Source organism: Rutidosis leptorrhynchoides, chromosome 1 (assembly GCF_046630445.1).
Source record: "Rutidosis leptorrhynchoides isolate AG116_Rl617_1_P2 chromosome 1, CSIRO_AGI_Rlap_v1, whole genome shotgun sequence".
Classification (NCBI taxonomy): Eukaryota; Viridiplantae; Streptophyta; class Magnoliopsida; order Asterales; family Asteraceae; genus Rutidosis; species Rutidosis leptorrhynchoides.
In genome coordinates this window covers 79,580,279-79,602,275 of record NC_092333.1, presented here as the reverse complement: position 1 = coordinate 79,602,275, position 21,997 = coordinate 79,580,279, and the positions used below count along the sequence as shown (strand labels likewise).

General features: G+C 38.1%; 1 protein-coding gene across 1 annotated transcript; it reads left to right on the top strand.

The window, feature by feature from the left end:
* The first annotated feature begins 19,327 nt into the window (after positions 1-19,327).
* Positions 19,328-20,915, top strand: LOC139885926 (putative F-box protein At1g47790). Its single transcript, XM_071869676.1, has 2 exons — positions 19,328-20,382; positions 20,831-20,915. The coding sequence occupies exons 1-2, from the start codon at positions 19,328-19,330 to the stop codon at positions 20,913-20,915; spliced, it is 1,140 nt and encodes a 379-aa protein (XP_071725777.1).
* The last annotated feature ends 1,082 nt before the right edge of the window (positions 20,916-21,997 follow it).

Genomic DNA, 21,997 nt, shown 5'->3' with positions numbered 1-21,997 from the left:
AGACACATGTTGTTTACTCTGATCAAATTTGAATATTACTTAACAAATTTAAATCTGATTCAGGTATATATCTTCTACAACGATAGTCATTGCAAGGATCGTTTGAGTCGTATTCGACGTTCAAATCAATCGTTCATCTTACAGATTCGAGGTAAATTGTTTAGTTTAATCTCTGAAATTGCTTAACCATTAAGTCCTACTTCAGCTTTACAAAGTATCTATTCTCAATAAAGATAACATAACTTCATCCGATATCGAGGTTAAATTACGTCATCTTGAAACTGAGAAAAATCAACTACTGGAAAAGGTTGCATCGTTAACTGTCGATTCAAGTTTCGGTAAAGAAAGATATATTCGGTTACAAGCTAACTTTGATAATTTTAGAAAAGGTCAGAAAAAAGACTAAATGTACGGACCAATGCTCATGGGGAAGTAATTGAGAGTCTCCTGGCTATGGTTGATAATTTTGAGAGAGCAAAACACCAGCTGAAATTGAAACAGATAAAGAAAAGATTGATGCGAGTTATCAGGGGATTAATAAAAAGGTTTTTTGAAATTATGAGGAGTTTACGTGTTGGTGCTGTACCAACAATTGAAAAACCGTTCGATCCTCGAAGTAGTTCGACCACTTTTTTAATGTTTATTTTATCTATATATGTTATGTTGTTTTTTCTCACTGCACAAGTGGCAATATGGTTAGGTCAGAAGAGTTGGTAATGGTTTAAACTAATAACGTTTTGCTGAAATATAGAGCATTTACGAATTCCAGAAGTGGTAGAAATGATTTGGTGATTGGCTCTAGGCATCTATCTTTGTGGTTCGTGACACAATGCTTAATTAGTTGAAAATGATGGCTGGTTTAACTATAAGTGTAGCTAATGCAACATGGTTATCAAAAAGTATCGTGTTAATGAGGAAGTTACCATATCGGACTGTCCATCGTGCAAAGTTGATGAGCTGTTCACGAGGTATAAAACTTTGATATATTATTATATCTATAAGCTAATATATACAAGTAGTCTAGGTAACAATTTATTCAAATGGTCGCAGGTATTCATTTGGTTACGTGTATATATATTTTTATTTCATTACAATCTGTTTTTAAATATAGTTTATGTACACTCTTATGGTCCAAGAAAGTGGGATGTTAGTTTCGGATTGATTAAATTCGCCTGATTTTGTGTTTTATGGGTATTTTTTAAAAATTTATAGTATACAGTTTAGGGTTAAGGGTTTTATGGTTTATAGTTTAGGATTTAGTGTTTAGATTTAGGGTTTAGGTTTTAGAGTTTAGATTTTATAAATTATGGTTTAGGGTATCAGGTTTAGTTTTTATAATTTATGGTTTAGAGTATAGATATAGGGTTTAGGGTTTAGTGTATAGGGTTTAGGGTTTATATTTTATAATTTAAGGTTTATGGTTTAGGGTTCAGAATTTTAGGGTTTGGTGTAGGGTAAAGGGTTGGTGGTTTAGGGTTTATGGTTGGTTTAAGGTTTAGGGTTTACATATTGGGTTTGGGGTTTAGAGTTTGGTGTATAGGGTTTAAGTTTAATGGATAAAAATGATTAACGTTGAGAGTTAATAGTTTAAGGTTTAGGAATTACTATTTAGAGTTTACGGTTTATGGTATACAGTTTAGGATTTAGGGTTAAGATTTTAGAATTTATGTTTTAGGATTTAGTGTATAGGGTTTACGGTTTAGTGTTTAGGGTTAAGGGTTTAGGCTTTAGAGTTTAGGGTTTAGTTTTTAGATTTTATGGTATAGAGTTTAGTGTTTATTGTTTAGTGTTTTTGGTTTAGGGTTTCATGATTTATGGTTTAGTGTTTACGGTTTAGGTTTTGGAGTTTGGGGTTTAGATTTTATAATTTATGGTTTAGGGTTTAGTGTAACGACCCTGGATTTTCCAACGTTTATTTATTAATAATTATTATTATTAATACGTGTGATTAAACGAATGTACGTTATTACATTTACATGTTGCCATGATTGCCCGAACTTGACTTTTAAGTGCCCGAAACGTCTTTGTGACACCCGGAACTTTCACGAATAATATTTTTAGATATTATTTACATTCATGATTAAATTTATTAATCATTTTAATTAACTAAGGCTATTAGTTATTTGGGCTTTAATTGGTTTAACTTGTGATTTATTTGAACTTGGGCTTTGTTAGTGTAATGGACTCATGTTATTGGACTTCCAAGCCCACCCTACCCTACTAGTGGACTTAGTTAGCCCATACTACATGTAAGTATTAGTTTCAAAGTGTAACTAGTTAGTCATTTACCTAAGGAATCTAGTTTGCCTTAATCCCCATGAAACTACATCTTTTAACCACCTTTTGTAAGGCTTTACATGCAATAATCCAATGAACTAATCCCTTCCCCCCCATGGAGCCAAACCGTCGGCCTTAGGAGGTAATAAGGGAGGGTTCTTCATTTTTTTGACTACTTGTTAACTTGTATCTTTCATTTATATCTCATTCTCAAAACACACACTTCAAACTCACTTTCAAATTTCTCTCATTTCTCTCTAACATTTGTAAGTAACTTGAACTTCTTTTTCTCTTCTTCTTTCTTTGAAAAACCGAACCATAACACATTCCATAATCATCATCATACTTTGTTTGTTTTAATCTTTGTTTACTTGTGTTGATTACTAGTAGTTGTTAGTCACTTATTTACTTGGTTTCAAGAAACAAACTTGCTAGTTTCTTTCTTCATTTATCTTGTAATTTCAAGAACACCCAAGAACTAAACTTACTAGTTTATGTTCTACATATATTGTTTCAAAAGATATAAGTTCATTGTTGTTGGAATCATACTTGTAAGTCATGGAAGTAAACTTAAAGTTTACTTTACTTAAAGATCAACTTTGGTTGAATCTTTAAAGTATGAGCAACCCTTGAACTAATTACTTGTTTAATTAACTTGTTTCCTTATTTTATACACTTTAATTTCATGTAGTTAGTTTATATGGTCAAGTACTACAAGTTAGTCTTGATCTCATATCTCTTGAACAAATTAAGTTAACTTTGAAAGTTCAAGAACACACAAATAAGTTTTCCTTAAATATAACTTTGGATCTAGACTTTTGAGTCTTGGATCTTCAAGATCAAACTAAGAACTATGTTCTACTACTTATGATCCTGATTAGTTAGTTTACTTTCAAGTTTGTAACTTGTTATTAGCTTTAAAGTCCATGTATGTGTTAGATCTAAGACCTTGATGCAACTTTGGTTCATCAAACTTCATACAACTCTTAAGTGAGTTGTGCTTCATGTCTTAGACTTGCACTAGTGTTATGATGGTCAAGACTTGGTTAAGATGATGTAGATACATCAATGAGTTGTACACTTGAAGCTATATGCATCAAGGATGAGAACCATGATGAACATCAAGCACCAAGACCACCGGAACCCTTTTAAACTCACTGTTCTGTCCAAAACCTACTGACCTGATGCTTCTGGAACATACCAGTAGACCTGGGCTGTTCTAACCTTGATTTTTAGATAGAACTTTTCGAGTAGATAACTTTTCATATAGGACTCGTCTTAATCCGAGTTACGGTTTAGGATTTATGGCCCTCCGATCGTTACTATGTCCTTTAACGTTGTGCAGAAATTTCTGACCTACTCGCACTTAGACCGTCGCCACGGTCAAACCAAGACGATTTTGCTTCTGTAAATTTTACCACACTTAAGGGACTCATAGACGGAGCCATGACCACTGGTCTCACCTTAATTCAGTAAGGGTAGAGGCTGTGGTGACTGACTGAAGTCAGACTTTGTTTTAAACTACTTTCATAAACGAAACCTACTTTACGCCTTTTGTTTAATGATGATTGATGATGACCCTTAAGACCTTAATTACATACTTTTAAACCTATTAAGACGATTTACTGACTTAGTACTATTTGACTTAGGTTGAGGACTTCGGACCATTTACTTGCACACCTTTTCCGACTACTACTTTACCGCTACATATCATTGTGAGTTATAACATTCCCTTTTTACTTTAACTTATTTTGGGAACTGAGAATACATGCGGATTTTATGTTTTACATACTAGGCACGAGTACTTAAACTTATATATGTGTGGGTTATATAACGGCAGAAACATTCCCTTTAGCTCGGTAACGTTTAATCATTGGTTTATGAACCGGTGAACGCGAATCTTAGATATGGATCCATAGGGTTTGACATCCCCACTCGGGCTAGTCGCGCTAGCAGCAGTCAACGAGTGTTTAATACTTCGTAAACATACGCACTCGCCAAGTGTACTTTCAGGGGGTATTATAAACGTTAAGTTAGTTACCAAGTGCCCACGGTTAAACATATACTTTATCATACTGTTTTGAAACGCTCTTTGCAGCACTGAAATCTCGTGGCCTACCTTACATACTGTTATACTTAAACTATAGCTCACCAACCGTTGTGTTGACGTTTTTAAGCATGTATTTCTCAGGTGCTTGAGGTTGCTTCCGCTGTGTACTAGTCGTGCTGTAGAACCCGCTGCTTAGAGTTGTTATCGCATGACTACTTATCTTGCATTCAAACTTATTTACTTTTGAAACTATGTTATGTAACGACCTTTGGGGTCACGTACACTTAATTATTGCTTCTACTTAGTGAAGCATACTTTTGGAATGTAAAACTTTCGATGTTGGTTTGACATCACTTTTAATTATGAATGCAAACTCTTTTTTTTGAAAACGCATATAGTACTTAACCTTGTAATGATCCTGTTGTTGATGATCCGTACATGATGATTTAGTACGGGGCATCACATTTGGTATCAGAGCATTGGTTGTAGGGAATTATGTTGCATTAGTGAGTCTAAGACCGACCCGAGTAGGATTCACTAATAGGACTAATCTACAACTTGCTAGTTTACGTGTTTCTGCTGAACTTGCTGCATGCTGCTGCTTACTGTTACTGCTATATGCCATATGCTATTACATGATTTCACTACTGCATGATGCTACTTGCTTTCGATTGCGTGCTACTTTCATATGAATTACTGTTATTGCCATGCTAGTTACTGTTATACATGATTTAAACTGTTGGCCTATTATTTGCTTGCTTTATGACATACTGACATGGAAAATTTATTTTTCCTTGTTCAGATGTCGGATGTTCCACCTGCTGGCATTTCAGGCAGTACAGACTCAGACCCCGTCGCCCTACCTACTGCTACACCTGCTGCTGCTACTGCCGATACACCGGCCCCGATACCCACTAGTGATCCCGGCGCTTCTACTTCCGGAGCTGGTACTAGTGCACCTGCCCCAGTGTCTGCTCCCGGACCCCCGAGGTCACAGCCCCGCATTGGTGGTATTGAGATCCCCGCGGAGTTCGGGGAAGGGCCGTTTCGTAACCACATGCGCACGCCTTGCCGACGCACTCCCGACGGACGTTTAGTCGTGATTCCACCAGGCAGACACCGACAGATGTTGGCCGCCTTCGGACGCTTCGGATTACCAGCTCAGCCACCAGTGTCACCACCACACGATTCGGATGACTCATCATCCGCCGATTCTTCATCATCGGACGACTCCAGCGATGATGAGGATCCTGCTGATAGACCTATTCAGGCACCCTCCACCCCGCTGAAGAAGCGGTACCGTTCCGACGACACCGTCATTCCAGGGGTGAATGGAGGTCGTGCTTTTACTGATGCTTTTGGCCATCGACGTAGGGTTACTGCTCGTAAACGAGTTGTGCCATACCCTGCCGACCCACAGATACGTAAGGTTCCCCGTTACGTATTGACTATTCCTGGAACCGTACCACCTAGATTTAGATACGGACCGCTTACATCTAGGGACGTACCGTTTACATCTGGAGCCGGACCATCTACATCAGCAGCACCCGCACCACCCGCACCACCCGCCCCACCTGCACCGCCTGCCCCACCAGCTCCCTCTAACAAGGAACTGATGAGGGAGATTGAGACTCTCCGAGCTCGAGTCACTGAGCTCGAGGAGCAGTTGGCTCGAGGAGCAGTTCACCCGCCTTCACCGTAGGACCTTGCATTTAGATTTCATGATGTAATCTAGATATAGTTTCATGTATTTCATATGTATTGTACGAACTTATTCAGATGTATGAAACTTATTATTATTAATGAATAGAACTTTGCGTTATTTAATTCTTGCACGATATTCTATTTACATTGCTGTACGATGATTCTGTGGTATTTGTACCTAGATGCATTATTTAATAACATGTGATGTTTTGATTCCATGTTGGTCACTATATACTGTATTATTACTACTTGCATACTGGATTTTGACTTGGGTCAAAATTTTTGTTTAGAATACCATGGCTAATGGAAGAACCACACCTACCGCCGCCCAGATTGAGGACATGATCAGCGAACGGGTCGCTGCAGCCCTAGCAGAAAGAAATCTCCAAGCTCCACCGCCACCACCACCAGTTATCCCACCCGTTCGAAATGGGTGTACATACAAGGAATTCCAGAGCTGCAAACCGCATAACTTCAGCGGCACCGAGGGACCAGTTGGTCTCACCAGATGGTTCGAAAAACTTGAATCAGTATTCCGAGTTAGCAACTGTTCGGAGGACAATAAGACCAAGTTTGCATCTTGCACGCTATCAGACGGCACGCTAACGTGGTGGAACACGTTAGCTCAAGCGAAAGGTATCGATGAGGCGTATGCTACACCATGGGAGGAATTCAAGGCGGCTATGATTGATGAGTATTGCCCAAGAACCGAAATTCAGAAGATGGAAATCGAATTTATGCAGTTAAAGGCCGTAGGGAACGACCTTAACAGTTACAACCGTAGGTTTTTGGAGTTGGCTCTTATGTGTCCGACCATGGTCACCCCCGAATTCAAGCGCATGGAGAAATACTTCTCGGGACTCCCTAAGTCCATCAAAGGAAATGTCACCTCATCCAAACCACCGAATGTTCCCGAAGCAATGCGCATGGTGCATACTCTCATGAATCAGATCCTTATTGATGAGCCGGAGAAGGCTAAGTTTGAAGCTGGTAGTAGCGAAAAGAGGAGATGGGACAACAACCACAACAACAATAACAACAACAGGGTTAGAAACTATGATCAAAACCCGGCGAAGCGACATGAAGGGTTCAGGCAAAACAACAACAACCCCAACCCCAACAACAACAACTCCAACCCGAACTACAAAGGCACGCTACCACAATGCAAGAGGTGCTACAAGCACCACACCGGGTATTGTAATGCTGTTTGTGAGAAGTGCAAGAAGAGCGGGCACATCGGTAGAGACTGCAAGACTACCACAATGACAGGGAGGCCGAACACCAACGGGCCGAAAAAGTGTTACGAATGCGGGCAGACGGGCCATTTCAGAAATGAGTGCCCGAACAAACGAAAGGATGGCGGACCACCGCGTGCTAGAGCTTTTAATGTTAATGCAAGGGATGCACGCGATAACCCCGACTTGGTGACAGGTATATTCAAAATCAACAATCTTTTAGCTTCTGTCTTGTTTGATACTGGTGCGGATAGAAGTTATGTATGTAGACATTTTTGCGATAAGATTAATTGGTCATTAGTCCCGTTAAAAGAAAGTATGCTTGTCGAGGTCGCCAATGGAAAACTTGAAAAGGTTGACCATATTAGTCGTGGAGCTATTATCAACATAGCTGGTGCAGATTTCGAAATTAATTTGATACCTATCAAACTGGGAAGTTTTGACGTGATCGTCAGTATGGATTGGTTGCGCAAGATAAAGGCCGATGTTATCTGTGGAGATAAAGCACTTCGCATACCACAAGGAGATGGCGAACCACTGGTTATCTATGGAGAGAGATGTACCTCGAAGTTGAACCTCATTAGTTGCGTGAAAGCGCAAAAGATTATGAAGAAGGGACGCTTTGCTGTCCTAGCACATGTGAAAGCGGTAGAAACTGAGGTGAAGAGCGTGAACGACGTTCGAATTGTGAACGAATTTTACGATGTCTTCCCAGAGGAATTGCCTGGATTACCACCGCCGAGAGCCGTAGAATTTCATATTGATTTAGTGCCAGGAGCTGCACCTGTAGCTCGCGCACCTTATAGACTCGCACCTTCCGAGATGCAAGAATTACAGAGTCAACTACAAGAGCTGTTAGATCGAGGGTTTATCCAACCAAGTTTCTCGCCTTGGGGCGCACCTGTTCTGTTTGTGAAGAAGAAGGATGGATCCTTTCGTATGTGTATCGACTACCGTGAGCTCAACAAATTGACAATCAAGAATCGGTATCCTCTTCCACGAATTGACGATCTTTTTGACCAACTACAAGGATCGAGTGTCTACTCAAAGATCGATTTGCGATCCGGCTATCACCAGTTGAGGGTGAAGGAAAGTGACGTGATGAAGACTGCATTCAGAACCCGTTATGGTCATTATGAGTTCCTCGTGATGCCATTTGGTTTGACAAATGCACCTGCCGTGTTCATGGACCTCATGAATCGTGTCTGCAAGCCTTACTTGGACAAGTTTGTTATCGTCTTCATAGATGATATCCTCATCTACTCTAAGATCGAAGAAGAACATGAGCAACACCTCCGATTAGTGCTTGAACTCTTAAGACAAGAGCAACTTTACGCCAAATTCTCCAAGTGTGAATTTTGGTTGAAGGAAGTACAATTTTTGGGTCATGTTGTAAGCGACCAGGGTATCAAAGTTGATCCCGCCAAGATTGAAGCCATCAGCAAGTGGGAGACCCCCACTACTCCGACGCATATTCGCCAATTCCTAGGTCTCGCCGGTTACTATCGAAGATTCATCGAAGGATTTTCTCTGATTGCGCGTCCTTTGACCGCGCTGACTCACAAGGGCAAGAAGTTCATTTGGGAACCCGCACACGAATCAGCATTCCAAACTTTGAAGAAGAAGTTAACCACCGCACCTATCCTATCACTTCCTGAAGGCAGTGGCGACTTTGTTGTTTATTGTGATGCATCGAAGAGTGGTTTTGGTTGTGTACTGATGCAACGATCAAAGGTTATTGCCTATGCCTCCCGCCAATTGAAGATGCACGAGCGGAACTACACTACACATGATCTTGAACTTGGAGCCGTTGTCTTTGCACTCAAATTGTGGAGACATTATTTGTATGGAACTAAGAGCACTATCTTCACCGATCACAAGAGTCTCCAGCACATCTTCGATCAGAAGCAACTGAATATGAGACAGCGTCGATGGATCGAGACGCTCAACGACTACGATTGTGAACTCCGTTATCACCCTGGTAAGGCCAATGTTGTAGCTGACGCTTTAAGCCGAAAGGAGAGGACGACACCTCTTCGTGTTAGGGCTCTGAACATCACCATTCATTCGAACCTCAACAACCAGATCAGAGTAGCCCAAGTTGAGGCTCTCAAGGAGGAGAACATATCTCACGAACATTTGAACATACTTGTCTCTCGATTCGAGGTTAGGGAGTCTGGACTCCGATGTTATGCCGGAAGAATTTGGGTACCTTATTATGGAGATCTACGAAACCTGATACTTGATGAAGCACACAAATCGAGATATTCGATTCATCCTGGAGCGGGCAAAATGTACCACGACCTTAAAGAACAGTATTGGTGGCCGAATCTTAAGAAGGACGTTGCGACTTATGTTGGTAAGTGTTTGACTTGCTCAAAGGTTAAAGCCGAGCATCAGAGACCTTCTGGTTTACTTCAGCAACCGGAGATCCCACAATGGAAGTGGGAAAGGATAACAATGGATTTCATTACTAAGCTACCAAAGACGGTGGGCGGATACGATACTATTTGGGTTATTGTTGACCGCCTTACCAAATCTGCACACTTTCTAGCGATGAAGGAAACTGATACAATGGAGAGACTTGCTCAGTTATACATCAAAGAGGTTGTATCTCCTCATGGTGTACCTTTATCGATCATCTCCGATCGCGATCCCCGTTTTGCTTCCAGATTTTGGCGTTCTTTGCAAGAAGCCATGGGAACTCGTCTCGACATGAGTACTGCTTATCATCCTCAGACTGACGGGCAAAGTGAACGAACGATTCAGACCTTGGAGGACATGCTGCGTGCATGTGTCATTGATTTTGGAAAGGCCTGGGAAAGACATTTGCCACTCGCCGAATTCTCGTACAACAACAGTTATCACTCTAGCATTAATGCTGCACCGTTTGAAGCATTGTATGGCCGTAAGTGCCGATCTCCTATTTGTTGGGCCGAAGTAGGCGAAAAGCAAATCACCGGACCCGAGGTAGTCCACGAAACCACGGAGAAGATTGCTCAGATTCAAGCTAGACTTAAGACTGCCCGTGATCGTCAAAAGAGTTATGCCGATCTTAAACGTAAAGACTTTGAATTCAACGTTGGTGATCGTGTAATGTTAAAGGTTGCACCTTGGAAAGGTGTGATCCGTTTTGGAAAACGTGGAAAGTTGAACCCACGATACATTGGTCCTTTCGAGATCTTGGAACGTGTTGGACCAGTTGCATACCGTTTGGATCTACCAGCACAATTGAGCTCAGTTCATCCTACCTTCCATGTATCGAACTTGAAGAAGTGTCTTGCTGCACCCGAACTTATCATACAATTGGAAGAACTTACTATTGACGACAAACTCCACTTTGTGGAGGAACCTGTTGAAATTATGGATCGTGAGATCAAAACTTTGAAACGCAACAAGATTCCGATTGTACGAGTACGATGGAATGCCAAACGAGGACCTGAGTTTACTTGGGAGCGAGAGGATCAAATGATGCGAAGGTATCCTCACCTTTTCCCGACTCCTCCATCTACTTCAGCTTAAATTTCGGGACGAAATTTTCTTTAACAGGTGGGTAATGTAACGACCCTGGATTTTCCAACGTTTATTTATTAATAATTATTATTATTAATACGTGTGATTAAACGAATGTATGTTATTACATTTACATGTTGCCATGATTGCCCGAACTTGACTTTTAAGTGCCCGAAACGTCTTTGTGACACCCGGAACTTTCACGAATAATATTTTTAGATATTATTTACATTCATGATTAAATTTATTAATCATTTTAATTAACTAAGGCTATTAGTTAGTTACTTGGGCTTTAATTGGTTTAACTTGTGATTTATTTGAACTTGGGCTTTGTTAGTGTAATGGACTCATGTTATTGGACTTCCAAGCCCACCCTACCCTACTAGTGGACTTAGTTAGCCCATACTACATGTAAGTATTAGTTTCAAAGTGTAACTAGTTAATCATTTACCTAAGGAATCTAGTTTGCCTTAATCCCCATGAAACTACATCTTTTAACCACCTTTTGTAAGGCTTTACATGCAATAATCCAATGAACTAATCCCTTCCCCCCCATGGAGCCAAACCGTCGGCCTTAGGAGGTAATAAGGGAGGGTTCTTCATTTTTTTGACTACTTGTTAACTTGTATCTTTCATTTATATCTCATTCTCAAAACACACACTTCAAACTCACTTTCAAATTTCTCTCATTTCTCTCTAACATTTGTAAGTAACTTGAACTTCTTTTTCTCTTCTTCTTTCTTTGAAAAACCGAACCATAACACATTCCATAATCATCATCATACTTTGTTTGTTTTAATCTTTGTTTACTTGTGTTGATTACTAGTAGTTGTTAGTCACTTATTTACTTGGTTTCAAGAAACAAACTTGCTAGTTTCTTTCTTCATTTATCTTGTAATTTCAAGAACACCCAAGAACTAAACTTACTAGTTTATGTTCTACATATATTGTTTCAAAAGATATAAGTTCATTGTTGTTGGAATCATACTTGTAAGTCATGGAAGTAAACTTAAAGTTTACTTTACTTAAAGATCAACTTTGGTTGAATCTTTAAAGTATGAGCAACCCTTGAACTAATTACTTGTTTAATTAACTTGTTTCCTTATTTTATACACTTTAATTTCATGTAGTTAGTTTATATGGTCAAGTACTACAAGTTAGTCTTGATCTCATATCTCTTGAACAAATTAAGTTAACTTTGAAAGTTCAAGAACACACAAATAAGTTTTCCTTAAATATAACTTTGGATCTAGACTTTTGAGTCTTGGATCTTCAAGATCAAACTAAGAACTATAACTTATGATCTTGATTAGTTAGTTTACTTTCAAGTTTGTAACTTGTTATTAGCTTTAAAGTCCATGTATGTGTTAGATCTAAGACCTCGATGCAACTTTGGTTCATCAAACTTCATACAACTCTTAAGTGAGTTGTGCTTCATGTCTTAGACTTGCACTAGTGTTATTATGGTCAAGACTTGGTTAAGATGATGTAGATACATCAATGAGTTGTACACTTGAAGCTATATGCATCAAGGATGAGAACCATGATGAACATCAAGCACCAAGACCACCGGAACCCTTTTAAACTCACTGTTCTGTCCAAAACCTACTGACCTGATGCTTCTGGAACATACCAGTAGACCTGGGCTGTTCTAACCTTGATTTTTAGATAGAACTTTTCGAGTAGATAACTTTTCATATAGGACTCGTCTTAATCCGAGTTACTGTTTAGGATTTATGGCCCTCCGATCGTTACTATGTCCTTTAACGTTGTGCAGAAATTTCTGACCTACTCGCACTTAGACCGTCGCCACGGTCAAACCAAGACGAGTTTGCTTCTGTAAATTTTACCACACTTAAGGGACTCATAGACGGAGCCATGACCACTGGTCTCACCTTAATTCAGTAAGGGTAGAGGCCGTGGTGACTGACTGAAGTCAGACTTTGTTTTAAACTACTTTCATAAACGAAACCTACTTTACGCCTTTTGTTTAATGATGATTGATGATGACCCTTAAGACCTTAATTACATACTTTTAAACCTATTAATACGATTTACTGACTTAGTACTATTTGACTTAGGTTGAGGACTTCGGACCATTTACTTGCACACCTTTCCCGACTACTACTTTACCGCTACATATCATTGTGAGTTATAGCATTCCCTTTTTACTTTAACTTATTTTGGGAACTGAGAATACATGCGGATTTTATGTTTTACATACTAGGCACGCGTACTTAAACTTATATATGTGTGGGTTATATAACGGCAGAAACATTCCCTTTAGCTCGGTAACGTTTAATCATTGGTTTATGAACCGGTGAACGCGAATCTTAGATATGGATCCATAGGGTTTGACATCCCCACTCGGGCTAGTCGCGCTAGCAGTCAACGAGTGTTTAATACTTCGTAAACATACGCACTCGCCAAGTGTACTTTCAGGGGGTATTATAAACGTTAAGTTAGTTACCAAGTGCCCACGGTTAAACATATACTTTATCATACTGTTTTGAAACGCTCTTTGTAGCACTGAAATCTCGTGGCCTACCTTACATACTGTTATACTTAAACTATAGCTCACCAACCGTTGTGTTGACGTTTTTAAGCATGTATTTCTCAGGTGCTTGAGGTTGCTTCCGCTGTGTACTAGTCGTGCTGTAGAACCCGCTGCTTAGAGTTGTTATCGCATAACTACTTATCTTGCATTCAAACTTATTTACTTTTGAAACTATGTTATGTAACGACCTTTGGGGTCACGTACACTTAATTATTGCTTCTACTTAGTGAAGCATACTTTTGGAATGTAAAACTTTCGATGTTGGTTTGACATCACTTTTAATTATGAATGCAAACTCTTTTTTTTGAAAACGCATATAGTACTTAACCATGTAATGATCCTGTTGTTGATGATCCGTACATGATGATTTAGTACGGGGCATCACATTTTAATGTAACACCCTAGGCAAATCCCACATCGCCCACGAACATGAGTGATCATGGGATTATAAGGTAATACTCACGCTTAAATGACACAACGCGTTTTGGGATCACAGGCTGAGTAGAAGTGCGAGTACGTTGTGGTTAAGCGTGCTCGGGCGAGAGCACTACCAGGATGGGTGACCTCCTGGGAAAGTGCTTCTCGTGTGTGGTCGCCAAGAAAAAGCCGTGCGCCTGCGGGCAAAGCGGACAATATTGTGGTCATGTTAAGCTGGGGTGTTACAGAATGGTATCAGAGCCACTCATGTGCCGTTGGGGGTGGTGGGGCAAACCTCATCGAGGACGATGAGTCCCTAAGGGGGGGTGAATGTAACACCCTAGGCAAATCCCACATCGCCCACGAACATGAGTGATCATGGGATTATAAGGTAATACTCACGCTTAAATGACACAACGCGTTTTGGGATCACAGGCTGAGTAGAAGTGCGAGTACGTTGTGGTTAAGCGTGCTCGGGCGAGAGCACTACCAGGATGGGTGACCTCCTGGGAAAGTGCTTCTCGTGTGTGGTCGCCAAGAAAAAGCCGTGCGCCTGCGGGCAAAGCGGACAATATTGTGATCATGTTAAGCTGGGGTGTTACATTTAGGGTGTAGGGTTGGTGGTTTAGGGTTTAGAGTTTAGATATAGGGTTTAGGGTTTAGTGTATAGAGTTTAGAGTTTAGTGTATAAGGTTTAGGGTTTATGGTTTAGACTTTAAGGTTTAGATATTAGAATTTATGGTTTAGGGTTTAGTGTATAGGGTTTACGGCTTAGGTTTAGTTTTAACAACTTATGGTTTAGAGTATAGATATAGGGTTTAGGGTTTAGTGTATATGATTTAGGGTTTAGTGTATATGATTTAGGGTTTAGCGTATAGGGTTGTTGTTTTTTTTTTTTTTTTTGTAACCGAGGAACCACTACTACGAATAAGTGTATAGGGTTTTGGGTATATGATTTAGGGTATAGGGTTTAGAATTTGGTGTTTAGGTTTTAGAATTTAAAGTTTAGGGTTTAAGGTATATGGTTTAGGGTTTGGAGTTCATGATTTAAGGTTTAGTGTGTAGGGTAAAGGTTTAGTGGTTTAGGGTTTAGGGTTGGTTTTGGGTTTAGATATGGTTTTTAGGATTTAGAGTTTAGTGTATAGGGTTTAGGGTTTAGGATTTAGGATTTAGGTTATAAAGTATGAGATTACAAAAATTGAAATAATATATTCTAACTACATTTACATGAGTCAAATATAAGTAATATGTTATTTATTTTTTAAAAATTTGCAGAAAGAAAAGAAAAAAATAAAGAATAGAGAAGCGGTTATGAAACACAAAAAAAAAAAAAGTTTCAATTGTTAGTACATTTAATTTTTGATTTAATTTTCATCATAGACTTAATAATAGTTCGTTAGTACATTTTGAATCTCTAAAAATTTTAACCCCTTATAAAACATTTGGTTTAATGTTCATCTATACATAATAATAGTTTTTGTAATTTATACATTTAATTTTATAGCTTAAATTATTAGACCTTTTAAAAATTCCGCAAAATCGCGGGTCTTTAACTTAACTAGTTTTATTTATTGTTATGCCATTAGTACTTGTGTTTTTGCCATATAGTCGTGTAGGCTTTCATAGAAGTCAATTATACTAATTTGTTAACATTATTCTATATATCAAAAAGGGAATACCCTTGGTTTAGTGTTCAACTTATAACTGATCTTATTTTCAAGGGCAAATGACCCGAAAAGGTAACTTATAATGTTAAATTTGAAAATCAAGGTAACCCCAATTCACCGAAGCCCGAAAAGGATGGTCGTTAAAAAAAAGAGATGAAAAGGTAACCAGCGTCAAATTAATTAACGATTGTTAATCAATATTACCGATCAGTCCCCGAAGTTTGTTAAAAGCTTGCACCACTAGCCATCTTCATCATCACCTACACTCATCTTCATCACCACCATTTTCATCATCAAATGCAAAAACCTAAAATAACTTTATCAACTAAATTTAAGGGCACGAGTTAATTAGAACACACTTTACAGTGCATTGAGGGAATTATAGTTTGTGGTGAGTAAATTCAAGTAAAATGAAACAGTGATGAAGGTGTTTATGGGATTGAAGTACAAATGGGTATGCCAATATTATTGATGATGGCGATGAGTATGATATGGTCATGAATTCATAAAATACTACGGAGTACTACATGATTCATCAACCAACAATTTTTCCCACATTATTTCTTCATCATTAATATTGTTACACATGAAATTTCCATCTTAACACATAATTCGAAATCAGATTCTAGAGTGTTTCACGTGAAATTTTATATGTTAGAAATCATCTTTCTAATGCTCGAAAATCATTTTCTCAGACAACAACAACTCATGAATCACGAATTTAATCAAAATAAATTCAGTTGACTTTTTATCATAAAATTTGACTCGAAAATTCGGGATCGATTTAGAGAATTAGGATCTGAGATTTTACAAGCATATTCACGTTGTGATTTTGAACAGATCTACATTTTTATTTTTTATTAAACACTTCTGAATCGATTCGGAGGCTAAATCGGTTGAGATTTCGGGTTGTGATGAACACGATACGATTCTCCACTGATTTCTTGTTGTTAATTCGATCTGATGCACGGATATTCGTGTTGTGCTACTGAACTCAGATCTGTGCTCGGATCTAGATTTGAATCACTAATGAAGAAGATGAGATTTGATGTTCATGATAAAGTTGATGAACATAAGTCACGAACCATAGAAAATAAGGATCTGAGATTATTTTATTTTTGTTAATATGGATCTGAAATAATTATATGATAATCGATAATCAGAGTGTGTTACGAAGAGGACTAGTGAAGGTGGTGGTGATGAAGATAAGTGAAGGTGATGATGAAGAGGACTGGTGGTGCAAGCTTTAAACAAACTTCATGGACCAATTGTGTAATATTGACTAGCGATCGTTAATGAATTTGACGAATGTTACCTTTTAATCAATGTTTTTTCAATCAGGATCCTTTTCATCAATGTTTTTTCAATCAGGATCCGTTTTCGGGCTTCGGTGAATTGAGGGTTACCTTGATTGTCAAATTTGACATTATAGGTTACCTTTCGGGCCATTTGCCCTATTTTCAACCATATCGGTTTTTAATAGGTTCGAGAGCAAATTGATGAGCGTTTGGAGTGTTTTGATGAATTAAGGACCCTACAACGATTATTTGAATATATTCATCTTCAAGTGCATCACTATCACGTCCCAAAACATGAAGATCCATATGATCAAGTATTAACATCACCAAATGATAGTGGCTAACCCTCAAATGAGCGTTTTACCTTTAGTGTAAGTATGGCTTATCAGAAATGATAGTGGCTAACCCCCAAGTGATGTTATGACACTCCTATTTATAATGCTTTGGTAACAGTTCCGAACCTAATGCGCATATTGTTGTTCTTGTGCATACGTCATACCCGCATTATTTATATGCAAATCCTTGCGCACATCATCTTTCCATTATCTCGCATCCTTACTTGCGTTATCGTTTACTCGCACATCATTTGCACATGCTTTAATGTTGCTGAATTGGGTGTGTTAATCTGCAGACACTATCATATATATTTATCATTTTACCAATTTTTATTTTTATTTTTTTAAATAAATAACATATACACCGTAACATATACTATTAAAATAAATAAATACATATAACATATACTACATCCGTCCCAGATTAAGTGTCCTCATTTGACTTTCAGAGTCTTTCTTTGTCAACTTTGACTGTAAATATCTTTATTTGAGTTATGTAAATATTTGATAAAATTTATATGATTGGATTAAGTTTTCAAACACGGTTTTATTTATATAACTTTTATTAAATAATATATAACACAAATAGGAATTATTTACGGTCAAAGTTGACAAAGAAATATTCTGAAAGTCAAATGAGGACACTTAATCTGAGACGGATGGAGTATTTGTTTGTAGATGAGTGGGCATGTGCTTCTTTTACTAGCGTGTAGGTTTAGTTTCGATTGTTGCCTGCCTTATTTTTAAACATTTTCTTTTTAACTTCTCAAGTTATATATTTTACAACTCTACCAGCTCACATTTCAATTACATTTATTGCCCTCCTACTTTTTAATCTTTTAATTTAAATATTAATTTCTTTCATTTTTAAAAAACACAAACTAACGATTCACTATTTCACGTGTCTACCTTACCGCACAGGTAACCAAGCCATCAGCCGAAAACGCACAGATGTCTATGTGCTTATTATGTTCAAACCACAATAAAGAAGAAAAAAAAGTCATGACATAGGCCGGAGGAAAACAACGATTTACCTTCAAAGATTTGAAGAATTGGTTACAATTTCTGAATCTCACATACAATTTGATTAGTTGATATTATAAAACGTACGATTCAGGTAGTCAAGCCGAAAAAGATTTATGTAAATCATGTTCGGATACAATGTAGTTATGCATAACATGCTCTATATTAGTCAGTATGAGGCCTTGCTTCATTGGTATCCATGTTTCATGGATTCGAGAGTGACCCAAGTTCGAGTCTAACAACTAACAACTAACCTTGTCTTTCAAAAAAAAAAAAAAAAGTATAGTGTAGCTCAATCAAACCACAATGTGTTATACTCCAACATAGGAACAAAAAGGTCCGAGGTATTTGCAACAACGTGACTACCTCAACCTTGTTTAGATCATTCGATCATTTAATCAGCAAGATAGTACAATAATTATTTTATGTTTATCATTTTACTACATGTTTTTTTTTATTATTTGCCAAAAATAACAGAGACTATTATAAAAATGAAAAACATTTTCGACAAGAAAAAGAAATCAACTAGAAATACAAGCGAGAATCCCGATGAGGCTCCTACTTAGAAAGCGAGTAACATACGAATTGTTTATACCGAGCCTTATCTAATCTAAACCAAAACAAAGTACTAACAAAAAAAACGAGCCACAAAACCAAAAGAATGCTACGAAACATGAAACTGGTATAAACCAACTCAAATATCCTCAATGAACACGTCAAATTCTCTCATCTCCGCACTGAACCAATTTTTTCTTCTGTTTTTCTCGATTCTTATTTTTAACCGTTGCACGCGCAATCTCACTAGAATTAATTACATTAACCGTAACTAGTTCGTTCTCGGCCATACGCGTCATCATAGCATCAAAAGCCGAGAAAGCCTGTCGGTCATTTTTTTCTTTCACCAAACCCAAAGAACCACCTCTACCCGACTCCGCAAAACCGCCCTTCTTGTCAACTTTTCCACCTATAAACAAATTTTGAATGACTTTTCCGTAGTCCAAGTCTTCATCGTGATTAGCTTGATTAAAAAGAAAGAGAAGTGAACATGCGCTGAAAATGTGTTAAGTGGGATAAGGAAATTGGGCCTAAATGGGCTTACATTTTATTGAATCTAGGGCTGCTATTATGTTACTCCGTATAAATAAACGTTGAAAAAGAGGCAGGCAACGCAACGCAACCAAAAAAAAAAGAAAAACCGCAAATTCATTTAGGATATGCATAACCAAAACTTAACCAGATCAGATCAGATTAATGTCAGAGCACATCCCTTTTGATATCCAAATAAAAAACTTAAAAAGACTCGCTGTCAAGTCATTAATTCGATTCATATCAGTGTCAAAAACATGGAAGTCGATAATCGACAGCCCAAAGTTTATTGCTAGGTACGGAATCGACCATATTCAAAAGCATCTTTTACTTGCATCGTACCTAAAAGAGTCGACTTATAACGACAATTATATGTCGTTTGTAGATCATGATGACACTTTCTTGGCTGGTCAAATTATTGTTCCTATGCTTCCAACGGAACATATTATTCACGGAATTCTAGGTAGCTCTCACGGTTTGTTCTGCCTGCGTTGTAGATATTACACTAATGGTTGTACCAAAAATATGTATGTTATTTGGAATCCATCAATTAGAAAAATGGCTGCTATTAAGGTTCCAACGCTTATCAATAATCTTTCATACGACAATGTTTATTTTGGCGTTTGTCCTGTGACTCGTGACCCAAAACTAGTTAGGATTGTCATTTATAATTTGACGTGGCTAGTAGAAATCTATACATTAAGTTCAGTCGGTTGGAGGAAGAAGAATCTTAACAATTTGCCCAGGGGAACAATTACACTTGATCCGGATAGTGTGGTAGTTACAAATAGAAATCTCTATCGGAAACCAACTGAGTCAACTATTGATGCAAATCGTAGGTTTCGTCGGGAAGTTTACATGATCGTTTCATTTGATTTGACAAGTGAAGAATTTTCGGTGATTGACATCCCAAGTTTTATAACACATTCCGAATATGAGATCTTGAAGCTAAGAGACTCTCTCGTGTTCCTTAAACATTCAAGATTAAGAAACGGGAAAGTAGTGTGTGATGTAAGGATGACGAAGGGTAATGGTGTGTCGAAAACGTTTACAAAGATATACAATATTACACCATCAAATCTTTTTGGATACAGGGTTATGGGATTCACAATGAGTGGCACGCCTATAATTACTATGAGAGATTACGATAAGCAGGATGGAGTTTATGTTTTAGAACCCAACTCAGAACGTGTCACTAAGATTGGGATGGAGGCAGAAGGGTATGTAGTCAATGTATATACTTAACATGAAACGCTTCTTTTGTTTGATCGATGATGAGATTATTGTAGTTGTTAAAGAATAGTAACAAAAACAGCAACATACCTTTTATGGTAACATTGACTTTGGATCAGAGAAATAACTTCTCATCATGTCCAAATATAGAGGGTCACAAGGAACAATAAGCAGCAGCAGCAGCAGAAAGTCAGCCATAGCAACAAAGTCAGCAGTCAACAACGGCTCTTTAACTTAGCCTTTTTCCATTTATGTCAAAGTGGTTCCAAAAGGTGTTTGGAACCATACCCTAACTAGGAAATAACTGTTAGGCCATTGTTTGTATATATTCAGCTTCTTATGTATTTGTAAAACATACAATCAGTTTGCAATAGCTGAAAATATTATCAATAAACATCTTTCAATTGTTATAATCACTTTGAAACATGGTATCAGAGCTTTATGGTGTAGATCTGAGATCAATACACTCATAATTAAGCTTCAATCATCTACCAATCTGTTTGGGGGTTACAATGTCTGATGAAGACAGCATCCATATCCAATCAGTTAACCAAACCAATGATCTAGCCACCCAATTAAGCCATTTATTTGTTAAAAACCACATGAATTACATCCCAAAGCTTTCTGATAGCTTGAAAATCAATATCAGTTTATCGAGTCAAAACTATGCTTTGTAGGCTAGGATGATCAAAGTGGCAATAGGAGGTAAATCAAAACACCTCCTAAACCACTTGACATCAAACCCACCAGAAAACAGCAGCTGCGATGAATTTGACTAATGGGAACAAGAAGATTTAATCATGTTCTCATGGTTAATTCAAAATATAGAGCCCAATTTAGCCAGCAACTTGACTGAGTTTCCTACAGCCAAGTCACTATGGGATGCTCTTGTGACAACCTACAGCAGTGGCAAAGATAAAATCCAAAATTTCGATTTACATGTAAAAGCTAATAATGATATCAAGCAAGCTAACATGTCACTCGAAGACTTATGGATTACGATTCAGGGAATCTGGGGAGAAATCGATAGACGAGATCCAAACCCCATGAAATGTTCCACTGACATCATCATAATCTACAACAAAATCCGAGCAGAACAAAAGCTTTTCCAGTTTTTAAATGCTCTTGATCGAAGAAATTATGATACAATTAAGAGAGAAATCTTACGATTGGATCCGTTACCAACATCAGAAGAGGCATATGCATCAGTAAGGAAGGAGGTGGTGGCTCACCAACTAATTTTAGGGCAAACCAAAACCACAACCGATTCACAACAGGAAGGAATAGCAGTGGGTCTTGTTGCAGCAAATAAGCCCAATCGTTTAGTGCAAGCCTCCAATTCCTACCCTAATCGAACCAAGCCATCATCATCATCTAAGGTTGATAAGTCGAAACTGGTGTGTACCGAATGTGGGAAAACAAGGCACACGAGGGAGCAGTGGTTCAAGCTCAAAGGGTTTCCAGATTGGTGGACGAAACCAGGTAAAGGAGCAGCAGCGGTGGCTCAACCACCATCAACATCCACCACTGAATCGGATTTAGGGTTTAGAGGAGTGACTAAGGCTGCAAATAACGATGGCTTTCCCTTTCCCTTCGTTTCTT

Bases quoted from the DNA above. Each gene is read 5' to 3' on its own strand.
- LOC139885926 (XM_071869676.1), top strand. From the start codon at position 19,328: ATGTCAGAGCACATCCCTTTTGATATCCAAATAAAAAACTTAAAAAGA. The intron at 20,383-20,830 runs GTATGTAGTCAA...ACATGGTATCAG, and splicing joins ATTGGGATGGAGGCAGAAGG to AGCTTTATGGTGTAGATCTG.